This window comes from Pyrenophora tritici-repentis, chromosome 1, assembly GCF_003171515.1.
Source record: "Pyrenophora tritici-repentis strain M4 chromosome 1, whole genome shotgun sequence".
Taxonomy (NCBI): Eukaryota; Fungi; Ascomycota; class Dothideomycetes; order Pleosporales; family Pleosporaceae; genus Pyrenophora; species Pyrenophora tritici-repentis.
Genome location: NC_089390.1, coordinates 6126480 through 6140665, shown reverse-complemented (window position 1 = coordinate 6140665; position 14186 = coordinate 6126480). Strand labels below are relative to the sequence as shown.

General features: G+C 52.7%; 4 protein-coding genes across 4 annotated transcripts; 2 read left to right on the top strand and 2 right to left on the bottom strand.

Annotated features, from left to right (window-relative positions):
- Positions 1-2750: 2750 nt before the first annotated feature.
- PtrM4_024030 (ChiA, Chitinase) lies at positions 2751-4909 on the top strand (the record flags this gene model as incomplete). Its single annotated transcript, XM_001932176.1, has 2 exons — positions 2751-2833; positions 2881-4909. 2 exons carry the CDS (start codon positions 2751-2753, stop codon positions 4907-4909), a joined length of 2112 nt encoding a protein of 703 aa, XP_001932211.1.
- A 365-nt stretch (positions 4910-5274) lies between these two features.
- On the bottom strand, positions 5275-6717 carry PtrM4_024020 (DUF1682 domain-containing protein; the record flags this gene model as incomplete). Its single annotated transcript, XM_001932175.1, has 3 exons — positions 5275-5641; positions 5698-6553; positions 6648-6717. The coding sequence occupies 3 exons, from the start codon at positions 6715-6717 to the stop codon at positions 5275-5277; spliced, it is 1293 nt and encodes a 430-aa protein (XP_001932210.1).
- Positions 6718-8236: 1519 nt separating this feature from the next.
- Positions 8237-9079, bottom strand: PtrM4_024010 (uncharacterized protein; the record flags this gene model as incomplete). The annotated part of the gene is made up of 1 exon (XM_001932174.2): positions 8237-9079. The coding sequence occupies one exon, from the start codon at positions 9077-9079 to the stop codon at positions 8237-8239; it is 843 nt and encodes a 280-aa protein (XP_001932209.2).
- Positions 9080-10672: 1593 nt separating this feature from the next.
- Positions 10673-11671, top strand: PtrM4_024000 (Lipoprotein-2 multi-domain protein; the record flags this gene model as incomplete). Its single annotated transcript, XM_066103592.1, has 2 exons — positions 10673-11483; positions 11541-11671. The coding sequence occupies 2 exons, from the start codon at positions 10673-10675 to the stop codon at positions 11669-11671; spliced, it is 942 nt and encodes a 313-aa protein (XP_065965794.1).
- Between the last annotated feature and the right edge of the window lie 2515 nt (positions 11672-14186).

The window sequence follows — 14186 nt, the reverse complement described above, 5'->3', positions numbered from 1 at the left end:
GAAGCTGGGGAGTCTTCTGGTACTGGGAGCCGTGCTGGGAACCACCTAGGCGCTCTTCTTCGTGGATGTGAACCTCTTCCTTGATGTGAACGTCGTGGTGCTGTTCCTGTTGAGGCGTAGGTGGAGGGGGTTGCTGGACGGTAGCAGAAAAGGATTCGTGGACCTCTTCGTGACCTTCCCGTCCGTGTAAAGCCTGATGTTCAAAATGCGCTTCGTTTTCTACTACTTGAACACTGGCAGAGTCCTTCAATTCCGCGTTCCGATACGCAGACGGGAAGACACTGAAGGGGATCGGAACCTGTTCATATCAGCACAAATTACTTATTCACAGCCCTACAAGTCAAGACTTACTCGTGCTTCAAAATCCAGTTTGGCGGAGTCGGGTCGCTCTTTCTCGAAAACCCTTCGAACTGTTTAAAACAATTCGAAAGGAATCAAGAAAAGAACTTCTTGGCTCCTTTAGGGTCTCACGTGGAGATAATTGGAGTTGAAGATCTACTGAAGAGTCGCCAGCTTTTTGGTGTTGAAGTGCGGCAAGTGATTATGCGCAATTGGACGTAGTAGCGGGGTGTATCGGTGGAGGAGTGAGGTAGTTCACGATGACCGAAGAGGGGGCTGAAGTAGATTGGCGGTCTGTGGGATCACTGTTGTGTCGGCGTTTGCCTGATCGCAGGGTTCTGAAGGCTGGGAAGCTTTGGCAGAGCTGTCCAGGCGGGGTCTAGCGTTATTGACATGGAGCAGTAGCGCGTATCACTTTCTCCTTTCAGTTTGCGCCACGGACGGACACACCCCAGCCAACTCCGCATGTCACGTCGTATTTCGCGCCGAGGCAACTTATTGACGCGCAATTGGGCTCAGGACGGCTGTTGACCCGACGATGGCAGTCATTCCGTGTCGCAATCGCCTCACAAATCAGATCGAAGCTTCTCACGCCTGCCGGGGAGCCTGACCCGAGCTAGCTGCAGCTCGACGACCTTTTTACAGGGAGAGTCGTCCGACTCGTCCGACTCTGGCTTGCGTGGAAGGTTGCAATTGGAGTAGGCCAGCTCTTGCATGCATTATGCGGTAGTTGGTATGTCGTCAAGAGGCATTTTCAGCTGAGCTTATCCATGCATCCCTCGGCGAAGCGGTTGATAGCTTGGAGAGCTCCCCAGTTTTTACCCAGCCACCTAATTTAACCTGCGCCATGATTGGCCAATGCTCCATATTGCTGCCGCCCGAAAAAGCCATGGCGCCGGTGGGCTGATGATGATCACGGATCCGCCGGACTATCACGTGCTAGCCGCTTTCTCCATCGCGTCCCACCGGTGCATGGAGCGTGCATTGGGCGCGCCTGCCCATGTTGTTGTTGTTGCTTGTTGTTGGCTGTTGGGCTCGTCAATGGACTTCTCGCCTGGGAACCGTGGTTCCCAACGGCCGCATTATCGCCCGTCCCCACGAGTCCGCGTCTGATATGCAGTTCGTGCTGCAGCTGCAGTTTCGTGATTGTGGAGAGCTTGATGATTGGCATTGCTCCACTGCCCTCCAATATGCCTTCTTCCACCCTTGCATTGCCCTAAGGAAAGTAATCCGTGTAGCGTGTTGGAAGAATGTGAGACACACCTTGCGTCAATCAACGTCTTCTGAGTGCCTAGGTGACCATCACGTCACGTGACCTTTGGCCTTATTGTCATGTACATATATCCATCTCTCCCCCCCTACATTGACTCCTCTTTTCGTCTATTCCATTCTGTTTGCGGTCGTATGTGTGTGATGTACCCATTACATTGGGCTTTGAATGGTGATGCGTATCCCTGAAGAGTAGTGGAAGTGACGTGGACTGCAGGACGACTGGCCTAGAATCGCACAAGAGCCGGAGACGTTTAAAGTTGGAGGCGTCACAACCGGTGAACCGTAGGAAAGAACGGATGTGGCTGCCCAAAATGCGATCAACACTTTCCCTAGGAGTGGTGTGGTGTGTCGCGGCTGCTGAAGGCGGGAAAGAGCAATTACAGCACCTCAGGAGCGCGCCTCCCCTCTTCGACTGCCGAAGCCTGGACGAATTTCAAATATCTTTGTCTGCTTTCCACCATCAGTCTCTTTCGTTGTCAGTCACATCCATCTCTTCAGGCCAGAATCATATCCAGCGCCAGCATCTACACGCACAAGAACAAGGTGGAGAAAAGGGGGAGGAGTAGCATTGGCCGGCCTTGATCTTATTTCTAGACCTGGCACGGAAAGAGCTCCCTGGGCTGTCATCTCGTATGGCTGTATGGATGGACATACGCAAGCATCTGATGTTGCACAAGTTTGTCCAGAACTGCGGAAAGCCCTCTTGCATACATAAAACAATCGCAAAAGAGGCGACATGCGCCCTTTTATGGCCTTATCGTAGTCTTGTGGTCGTCGTGACAGCACATTCCTGAGGTCACGCGGAATCATCAATACATTTCTTTCACCCCTACACCAGACCACTATCCCTTATCGGAACGACATCTGTCAGTCAAACATATGTCTCAGTTGGACATACGTAGTTACTATATTAGAGAATTGGTACGTCATTACATTGCTCAGTCGGAAGCTCCAGGGTCCATGATTTGATCAGGGATTTTGGTAATTGGTTGCGCTCGCTTTCATTCCAGTGCGTCACGCAAGGCACACTGCCCACGTGCTTGCTACCCGTTGTATGTTTTGCTTGTTTTCACAATCTAGACTCTTTCTCCTACACCTCTACTTGCCCCTCCACTCCTTCAGAAGCAACTGTCCCAAACATGCGTTTCTTTTCAACGGCGCTTCTCGCACTTGCCACCCTCGCTACAACAGCAAGTGCTCGGCTCGTGGTATACGCAGACGAGTAAGTAATCAGCTCTTTCCAAAACAAATCACTACTGACACGAACAGGTGGCACCCAACACGTCCCACTGAACCACAAGTCCGAGCTGGTGTCGATCATGTCGTTGTCGCTTTCGCTATGGCCAACGCAACGGCTGGTTTCCAACCCAAAGTCCCCATCTCAACGCTTCGGTCTGAGTTCCCTGGCGCGAAGATGATGATGGCTGTTGGCGGATGGGGTGATGATGTCGGCTTCGCGCAAGTGTCCAGCAGCGATGCGGCAATCCAGACGTTCGCAGCAGATGTTGCCGCAATGTTGAAGAACACTGGCGCTGACGGTGTCGACATCGATTGGGAGTACCCAGGAGGAAACGGTGCCAATTACAAGAAAGTCCCTAACAGCGACAAGCTCTACCAAATCACTGCTTTCCCAAAGGTTCTGGAGGCTATCCGCACAGCCATCGGCGACAAATTGCTCTCAATCGCTGTACCAGGAAAGAGCGAGGACATGATCGCTTACACAAGTACGACTGGTCCTCTAATTTGGCCGTCTGTCGATTACATCAACGTCATGAGTTACGATCTGATGAACCGCCGTGACAGCGTAACTCATCATCACACCTCCGTAGCCGAGTCAGAACAGACGATTAGAAACTACCTTGCCATAGGTGCTCCACCCCAGAAGATCAACCTCGGGTTCGCGTACTACGCAAAGTACTTCACTACCCAAGGCGACTGCAGTGCCCACCCCCTCGGCTGCCCCATTGCCCTGGCCGAAGACCCCGTCACTGGCAAAGATTTACTCACCTCAGGCGCCTACACCTTCGAACCCGCTCACATGGAACCCGTCAATCTCTCCTCAATCACCATATCCTACGATGGCACCTGTGGTCCCGAGAAGAACACTAAATGCGCCACAGGCTGCTGCTCGCAGTACGGGAACTGCGGCACTTCTCCAGAACACTGCAGTGGCGGTTGCCAGCACGCCTTTGGTACAGGCTGCACTGACGCCGACGTAGCTGGGTCCTGGCAGCGCGCTGTTAAGAATGGTGTTACTGATCAGCAAGCTGGTGGACAATACTACTTTGATGCTGAGAACCGGTTATTTTGGACCTGGGATACGCCGGACCTCATCTCGAGGAAGTTCGAGGATATTGTCAAGAAGTATCGTCTCGGTGGTGTTATGGCGTGGAGTCTGGGTGAGGATAGTGCGGGTTGGACACATTTGACGCGTATGGCTCAGGAGGTTGCAAAGCTTCAGCGTACCACTGGCAATTTGCCTTCTGGTGTAACTCCCGATTCGACAATGACGGGAAATACACCACAAGAAACAGGCCTCCGATACTCGTCACCACCTTCCGGATCAACATCTTCTGAGGGCCCGTCGACCGCTGCTCAATCCTCAGATGGCCCTTACAGTATTGTCTGGGTAGACGGCACACCAAACGGGCCTGCGGGTGACTACGTCACTACTCCGGGTTCTCCTCCTGACTGCAATGGCGACGAACCGGTAGATGTACAGCCCGAGGATGTTGGTCTATCATCCACTACTACAGCACTCGTTATGACCAACACCATGGCCATCGCAGTAAGCTTCGAGGTTGCTATCCCGACTACCACTATCATCCAATCTCCAGCTCTCGAAATCATCTCGATCGCCATCTCGACACCTACCGCGGTTACTACTCAACCCTCCCCCAACTCCCCGTTTGACGCCACTTTCAAACCCGACCCCGGGTATGTGAACCCAAACTGGTCTGTGAAAGAGTCTTCCGTACCGGCACCAAATGGACAACAGCCTGGAGCTGCTGCTGCATCGTCGCAATACTTGGAGCCTACTACCTCGCAGTCCTTGGAGCCTTTTGCCTCGCAGTCACTGGAACCTACTACCTCACAGTCCACAAGCAATTCCACCGCCCAACCGCACCGGGCTCCGTACTCCTCGCAGCCTATGCAGCCAGTAGGCGCTCCCCCTAGGGTAGTAGTAGCTGCTGCGTCCTCTTCGTCTGTCACCACCGTTCCAGAGGCTTTAGAGACTGCGGCGTATACCGGTGGCTCATGTCGGTTGCGTTGGCGGAAAAAGGCATATGATGTGTAGAGCCACCTTTGGTCCCTTCTCTTCTGGAAGAAGAGGCTGGGTAGTTCCCAACACTTGACGTTATCAGTCATTAGTAGGCGCTGGATGTTGTAATGTTTGTGTCAAGGGAAAGACTTTGAGGTTCACGATGATAATTGCAGAGACGGCTGAGCCGATTGTTGGCATGAACTAAGGTAAAGCTCAAACGTAGCATATGAAATGATGAATTAACACTAATTTCCTACATGTCCCCTTTCGTCTCTTGTTATATTGTACAATCATGCAGCGTGCACTATCGTAAAACACCGAGAAGACCAACCCATTATGATCCAATCCAACCCTCCAATCCTCGATCCGTCCCAAGTCCATCCAATTCGTACATCTGCCTACGCCTTGACAGTACTCCTCTTCATGCCCTTGCGTGCGTTCTTCTCGCGCTCCTTTTCCAAAAACTTGCGCTGCTCTTCCGCACTCAGTCTGCCCAACTTTGCATCCCTCTGCTCCTTCTTCAATTTGTCTGCTGCCAGCTTCCTTTCCTCGGCCTTCTCCTCGTCTTCTGCCTTGCGGATCTTAGCAATCTGCTCATCGCGCGTCTGCTTGATGCGGCGGAGGGCTTCAGGACGGAAATGTCCCGCGGAAGCGAGTTGGTCGGGGAGGCGGAGGAAGTACTGGAAGATGGGGAGGGTAGCGGAGTAGTCTGAGGCGAACTTCAGGGAAAGGCTGAGACGCTTGCGAGGCTTGGTTTCGTCAAGACTGAAGGCTGTTAGCAGGGCTCACATATAATTTATCCAGATTATTGTTGAACTTACGTCTTGGGCGCGTTCATCGGCTGGTCGCTAACAATGATGGCCTCGAAGTTGTCACCAGCGTCATTAACAGCCTTGATGAGCTCAGGGGTAAGGAGCATGTCGGTGACCTCTGCGCTCTCGCTCATAACCGTAGTCCAGACAGGCAACTTGGCGTGGTCGCGAGTTGTAGTCAGAGACAGATCGTAGCGCTCATCGCGCATGCGCTTCATGATATCCTTGTGTACAACAGCGAAAACGAATCCATCGTAAGCGCTGTTGGCGACCTTCTTCGCGTCGCCCTGGCCATACGCAGGCGCAAACTTAGTCTCACGACCATCGAAAGCGTATGCGGTAGCCTCGATGCGCTCCGTGGGGGGAGCGAAGCTCTCGAAGAACAGGGGAAGCATGGCTTCGCTCAACCACATAAAGGGACTGAAGCGCTTGTAAAGAGTCAACTTGACGTCGACAAAGGCGACGTTCTGGCGTCCGGTCGCATATGTCTGGAATTCGTCGGGCTTCTTCTCCTTGATCATACTGTCCACAGAAGGAGTCACGCCCTCTCGCGGAACCGTATAGCCGACTTGAACAAACTCGTTGCCGAGGACGGGCGCGTGGGCCTTCATCCATGACTTGGCCTTCTTGCGGTTGGTCTTGGTGCCCCAGACGTGAACGACGACGAGAAGGAAGAGGAAGGGCAAGATGTACATCTCCAGCTTGAAGTCATCTACCGTTGTGCGCTCCCATATACGGTACCATGCCGTGTACGGTCGGCTGGTGCCCATGGCCGTAGGAGCCGCCTGTGCCGCGCCGGTGACAGCAGTGAAGTCTGGGTTGGCAGCCGGCGTGGGCTGAGGAGCACCCGCATAGTCGGCGAAGTCTGATGGTGTTGTTAGCAAGGGCACGCGATTATTTTGGACAACGCCGCAATCGCCGGAGTTGCCAATCGCACGTCCATTGCGGTGGCTACGTACCGTCATCGCCTGCAACTGGAGCCTGTATAGGCTTCTGCGCACCGAAGAGACCCTTGACGAAGTCTGCCATTGCGTCGATAGCTCACAATGAACAGGTGTACGTGGAGATTTGGCAGGCGCGGGAGGAGGTTTGGAGACGCATCTCGGCTCGGCTCCTACGTTGGCACTGACCTCATTTTCTGGACTAGCACGCATGTGGCGGGGCAGAACTTCGAGAACTACCCCAGACCAACAATATTTGTTTTGTACGCCACGTTAGGTATTCTCTATTTGTCAATGGATGCACAGAAAACAGTCAGCGGACCGCCATGATGCACAAATTGTGGCGGCAAGGTTAGTAGGTTGATTATACTTCTGTCATGCAGCAACCTGCGCAAACAACCACAAGAGGCACTGCACGTTCAATGTATACGCCCTACTAAAAACTAGACTATCCGTCATACTCCGTCATATGTGCAGCTCTAAAGCGTCGGGTCACGTGAAAATACGAGCCGATGTTGATACATGTAGCAGTGCCGACATTCACTCCCAGCGCACGTACACCCACGATACACACATAACACAGAAGCGGATGCAAAAAGCCTACTGAGCGAACAAGGCCGTCAATCCATAAGAATAAAATCTCAGTACTTAACGAAGAGTCATGAGGAGAAAAGCTACTGAGTCAACATGACACCGGCTAAGCCCTCGAGTTCCAGAAGCGTTTGATAGCCCTCCCCTCGCAATCCTCCGCATCCATCTCGGCCCACGACATCACATAAAAAAACAATATACACAGTGGATTATAGCCAGCTCTTAGGTTTGAGCCTGAGGTAAAGGTCCGCTCGGCCTCAGGTATGAGTCAAGTCGAATGGAGACAGTGTTTCGGCAGCCTGAAAGCTCCAAGTTTCGGTACCGGAAAGTTGCCTGAGACTAAGATCGTATCTCTGTCAGCAGATGATCGGCAAGGTAATGATTTGATATAGCCGAGATCTAGGTAGCATCTCAGATGTTTGCTACGAGATGTCACTGTACGAGGCCTTGGCATCTTGTTCGCTGTCAAAGCCGCAGACATACTCCACACGTGAGACAGTGCAGCAACAACCGCGCGGTTAACCCCCCCAAAAACAATCCCACGCCCCATGGCACACCGTCTACCGTCATTTCAGTACCGTACGAACGGCGAACCTAGCCCCCGCGTGTCGAAACTGTGTGATCTACATCCCGCACACCGGAGATCAGTTCGAGATAGAGTAAGTAACCAGTTTCCAAATTAGTAAACAAGCAGTCCCGAAGACCCAGTCAGATATACCACAAGGGTACGCCCTTTCCCAAACCTCCCACGTATTACATATTTATACATCTATATCCCACTCAGTACTAAGATCAGCCTCGCTCGTGTCCAGCACGGTTCAATCACGGGAACCAGGGCCTCTCTACCGTACGGAACATGTAGCGCATCTGGGGTGGAGGGACATAAGCGGCCAGTGCCTTGGATTATTAGAGTAAGTGATATATACATATTTATAAGCGATCGAAACTGGGTATCAGAGAGGGCTATGTAACATGAAAGAATGGAAGAAAAAAAACACTGCTCCTCCTCACCATCGTTATTGCATAACAACTGTCCTTGATCTTCCTGCATATTCCGTCCATGCGGCTAGCCCGTGGTCTACTGTGGCCCAGTAGTCGCGCGTCTTCTTGTACAAGGCCATACGCTCGGCGTGGCTTGATACCGCCATGATTTCTTTGAAAGGAACTGGTCGTTCCTTGACAGGTACGTCTCTGAAGTCAATGGCGGTGCCAGAGTCAGCGCGGTGCTGGCGGGCAGGGGGCTGAGCAGGGCGTGCGTTTACATCCTGCGACTGGCTTTTGAAAGGTAAAGAAGGCCGTCTTTGAACAAGAGGCTTTCGTGGAGGCGAAGCACTGGTGCTGGCTGACCGCACATCCTTGATAGGGGTGTAAACAGGCAAGGCAGTAAGATGAGCTGGTTCATTCCAGTCTTGTCGCAGCGGAGCGTACATCTGTGTCGCTTCAGGTTTGAGAGATGGCTCTGGAGAGGGCGTCTTGACAGTGTCATACGATTCTAGTCCGACTCTTTGTCGTAGTCGGGACATACTCGACTTCATTCTTAAAGACCTATGAACGCTCTCGCTATCGGACTTTTCTGTTTCGTCTGGTTGACGTACGGAAGACTGGCGGCCTAGCATGGAAAAACTTGCTTTGAAGTGAAGGCTGGGTCGGCGTATCGGACTGTTCATCGTATCTGATCGTTTCGGTACTTCTATTTTCCCAGATGTAGCAAACGCATGCGAGGGTCGTTCATCTTGCTGTATCGTAGCATTATTGAAGTAATGACTAAAGCCCGAGGAGCCGTTGCCCAATAAATTGACACCGCCGACATGTCTGGCGTCCATTGGACCAGATATCACGATAGCCTTTGTCTTGGGCATGATTACGAATTTGCCGAATTTTGCAATATGGAGTTGGCGACGAGGTCTGGGCCGGGAGATGTCTGGGCAAAGCAGATTCGCGGGTAACGTAGTAGGTTTCGAGTAGCTGTAATCCTTCCCGAGTAAAAGGTATGGGTGCGGAGCATGCAACACTCTTGGAGATTCAGTGGCAAGCTTTGAGAGGCAGTAAAGTTGATAAATGTCACATTAGAAATCGTGGATGGTAGAGAGCTGTCATCTACAACACGAGTAGAAGACGTCTTATCTGACATCCAGAGGAGACTACATACGCAATAACAACTCTGGAACTTGATATGGCCCCTGTAGTCGTCCCGGGCCTCGTTGGATGTGTGACTAAGTCATGGAGACAAAACTTTCGCACTGGATTGTGCTGTATGAGACGCCTGCCGTCTGTGTGCGGAAACCGTTTGACCCGTGAGCAGTACAAGATTACGCAGGGGTTCCCATAGCGCTACGCACATGACCGACCGCTCTTCAAGTTCCAATCCTTCTTGTTAGGGTATAGTCGCGCTACCCATCACTAGTCGGAACCATCAAGTTCCGCATATCAAGGCATCGCGCTCGGTGATTGACCGTACCTGGGTGTCGATAGCCGGTCTATAATCATCTCATAGCATTCTTGCTTATTGGAACAGCGCTCCTATGATACACAGAGCGCGTCTGCCGTGATATTTGCAGTGCTATGCCGCAAACAAGAGAACGAAGATCAGCGTCCTGGATGTGCCACAATGTATCGTACCTTGAGCTTGTAGATGAAGCTGAAGGAGGCGGAAACGTCTCCATGTATGGCAAGAGGTCATTCCAAATCAACTAGTCTTGTTTACAACACAGCGCATGTCGAAAGAAGAGCAAAGGATGGCATTGTACTCGTTTGGCGTTTGACGGCCGTCTTCCTTGGCTCTCTCATGTCACCTGCCCGTATGGCGGCGTGAGCTACACGCGATCTTGGAAACGCCGATCGACTCGGTCAGGATAATAGCTCAATGGGATATCGTTCTAGAAGATTGATGCGCAGTTTTTGCAGCGCGGGAAGTCGAGCTGAAGCACGTCGCATCGTGAAGCAAAACATGTCTCCGGAGTGTGGCCGATTGCTCGACGGTGTCTCAGGAAGGCAACTGCGATCCTTAGCGTGCCTAGACCAACCACATCCGCTCTCTAACCGAGCCCATCGTTCCTCACGTGGCCAGGGAGCCGCTGCCAGCCTCGCGAGGCTGCAGAGCAACACCTTGACATGACGTCCACCTTCCAGGGGCTGCCTTCATGCGCCTCAGTCTCCACATATGCTCAGAACTTCGGCGGCTCCCGCAGTGCAGGCACGTTTGGCAGGTTGAAGACGTGCCTGACATGTGTCAGGCTAGAAGCTCTGCAGACTGAAAGCAAAGTTAGGTTGTATATAAGGCCTACTTGCCTGCGCTGCCTTGAAGAATATCATCAACTTCATCCATAAGCCTTTCGCTCATTGTCCATATACCTTCTTTTCATCGTTCCTGGAGAATCGATAGGCCGGCCCATTAACACACTTCATACCGTCTTTTAACCTTTATTTTATTCACCACCACTTCAACTTTCATCATGAAGACTTCATTCATCGCCATTACCCTCATTGGTGCCGCGGCTGCCGCCCCATTCAAGACCATCGCCAAGCGTGAGGTTCCCCAGGAGCATGCCCACGAGAACGTCCTCCGTGCTGTCCAGACCTCGTTGGAGTTGGACAACCCCGACAAGATTACGAACACTGTCTTCGGTCTTCTCGGCGCTAAGGCAGCTGCAGAGGGTGCTGGAAACATCAAGGATACCGACTGTCTCCAGCAAGCCATTGCTGATCAGGCTTTCACCAACGCAAAGGCGGCTAACGATGTTGAGGGTATGACCATGGCTTTGGTTTACCGTGCCCTGGAACGCAACACTGGCTCTGTCGGTCTTGCCTCTGCCGCTTGCGAGTCCATCAAGGCCGTCAACCCCGAGATCGCTGCCCTCCAACAGCATCAGGACCCTGCTTCCGACGGAGCTGCGGCACTCAACAAGCAAATTGCTACCACTCTTGGAGAACAGATCGCTGCCATCGGCGGTGACGTTACGATGGCCAACGAGGCTTCAACCTTCGCCCCTGGCGAGATCGGTGACCCTACTGGTGCCGGTAACACCTGCGATGACGCCGACGATGCTGCTGGATGTATCAATACTCTCAAGCTTCGTGTAGATGATCTTTCCGCAGACGAGCTTGCGGCTATATCAGCCGGTGGTGCCGCTGCTGCTGGTGCAGCCAACAACACTGCAGACGCTGCCGCAAAGGGTGCCAACAACAAGGGCAACGCTGAGGATGCTGCCGCTGGGGATGCTGCTGCTGCTGAGGATGCTGGCGCACAGGATGCCGCCGCTCAGTGTGCCGCTGATCCTGCCGCCGCCAACGCCTCCAACGCCAATGCCGCCGCCGAGGCAGCAGCAAAGGCTGCACAAAAGGCCGATGGTGCAAACGCTGGCGCCAAAGCTTCGGCCGACGGAATCTCTAAACTTCTTGCCAGCGCAGGAGTTTCGGATGCGGATGTTGCCAAGGCCCTTGGTCTTAACTAATACGCTGCGACTTGAAGAAACTAGACACGAGTTTTAGGCTTGAGAGATTAGAGTGGGATTCTAGATATGCGAGACTCGATATGGGAGTCGATTTGAAAAGGATTGGACATGAGTTGTAGGATAGAGAGACTTGGGATTAGTTGGGATTGATCAGTATTGATTGTCACGACCTGAATGAACAATACCATATGACGAGCAACAAGCGTTCACCCACCTTTTTGACCCTCTTTGCTTCAAGTGACATGTTTTGTAGTCCTTTGTGTAGGTTGAGAACGTGCATATAGCGACCGGCCGGGACGAGCAGGAGAGTCGGAGGACAGTGGTAGACTTGATCATCTGGTTAGAGTACTAACAGATTTAGTAAGAACCTTGTTGTGCAAACATGTCAGGTGACGAACTTGGACAGCTGTCGCAGTTCAACAGATCAACAGAGGAGACAAGCTAGAAGGCCGTAATACTTTCCCGCAGCTATGGTCGACATCATGCAGCCAGAGGTGACGACGTACGATCTAGCTTGGAATCGGAAGGGGCGGAAGTACTATCAGTCGGGTTGGAGACCCGCGATCGTGGACGACACACGCCAGTCCCCATGCGTATTTAGGACCTTGTATTCTACCAGCTGGTGTCAATGTGTTGTTCGCGCATTAATCACCTTTCTGCCAACCAAAAAAGAAAAGTGGATCTGATTCAGGCGTAGAAGGTCCAGATCGCGGTGTAGGAGAAAACGTACGTCATAGCTGGACGGTCTACCAATCTACCAGGGAACTTAGTTCAGCAACGTCGAGGTATCGCTGAGAGAAGGTCTAGTACGTGAAGTACTCGGAGAAGGTGATGATGCGGCAGCCGCCATACAGGTCTAATGCAGCATAGTATGTGCAGTATTCGGCCAGCGCGGATGCGCAGGTAAGGGATGCGAGGTGTGCATCGGCAGTGGCTTGAAGCTGCATCAGGTCCCCCACATAACGCCAGCGAACCTCTTGCGCCTGTCAAAATATCAAGCCAATGCTAAAGTATCGCGATAGAGGTTTTGTTCCTATCTGTGTTGGCGAGCATGTGTAGTCATCGAATGAGGCTTAGTCGGAGGCGTATGTGTGCTGTGCTGTGACCAAAGTGTATTGATTCTCCGGCTATGGGCTATTAAAGATGCTCAGAGTAGGAGGCGGAGCTTCCGGTCTTTCTAGAACAGGCGGCAAAGTTAGGCCTCGTGCTGGTGTTCAGACCACATTGAGTCATCAGCTTCAGGAAAGTGAAATGCGGCCAATCAAAAAATGAGGGCCGGAACATGCACTACCGAATTCGGCGAGACACATGTAACCTGGATACTATTGGTGCGTGATGAGGTGCAGCTGATCCAGGCCGTCCTGGCAGCCAAGCGCGGATACAACTAACGGCTGGAAACTCTAACCGCCTGACGGGTGGGAAATGCGGTCTCGCTTGCCAACGTCGAGGTAGAATTCGAATGCAGGCCAATGAAGCGGTCATGGACGTTGATGGTTGACAACGAGGAACACGTACTACAGAACCATGACATGAGCAAGATTTTAGCATTAGGAAAAAGCGACTCGTGTAGCGAATGCCGTGTTGAAGAGTGCAGTAGGCTGAGCCCCACTGTGGAGCATGGTGTAGAGTGGCAGCGAATGGAAGTAGTGCAGCGTAGTAATGGTCGAGTGTGATGCACGCCTGGCGAGTTGTTCACAGCTGTTGGCCACTCGCCTCATCGGCAGCGTGCGTGGCTTGTTGAGCAGAGAAATGCATACAAGGTGGTATGCAGAAATGATGAAAACCCAAAAGCAAATGAGCGGGAACCGGCCGTTATGCACTGCCAAAGAGTGGCAGCGGGACACTGGATGGAAAAGTGGTGACAGGTGTTCGTACTTGCAGAAAACAAGGCGTGTATGCAGGGGCCGGCCAGGTAGGCCGGCACGGGCCCAGTGGGCTTCGGATCGGGCCTAGAGCGAAAACGAGCGCGTTGGAACGCGTCAGTTTCGTTATCGACTGTTTGGCTGCACGTGCTGGACGGGCGCACAAGACAGGAATGCGATACAAACAGATGCGGTCGAGGCAAAAAAAGGGCTGTAGATAGCTCGTGGGCGAGTACAGGACGACGCCGTGCTCACTGGGTTGCTTTTTGAACGGGTCCCTTGGTTTGGTGCGCCCGCTGAAGTTCTACTGTACTATCGACCATCTTGCCCTAGCCCATCCTGCTGTCCACTCTCGCTAGCGGGCAGCCAGCCGTGCCGACTCGATTTTACGACCCCCAAACCTCCGCACATCACCTTTACACTTTCACGACTCACGATAATCCCGAGCCGATCTCGCCCGTCGCACTCCTGTGCGCACCGAGACAAGGCGCCTTCTCGACGACCGTTTCCTTGAGTTTTCTTCGGACCTTCGCTTTGTTTTGCGCGCCCCATGGACGCGGAGTAAAGCGCTCACTTCCTTTCCGCCCACGTACCCGGACCTTTCGCCGCGACCCGCGACTCCCACATCTCGCCAAAAACTACCCACTACTACC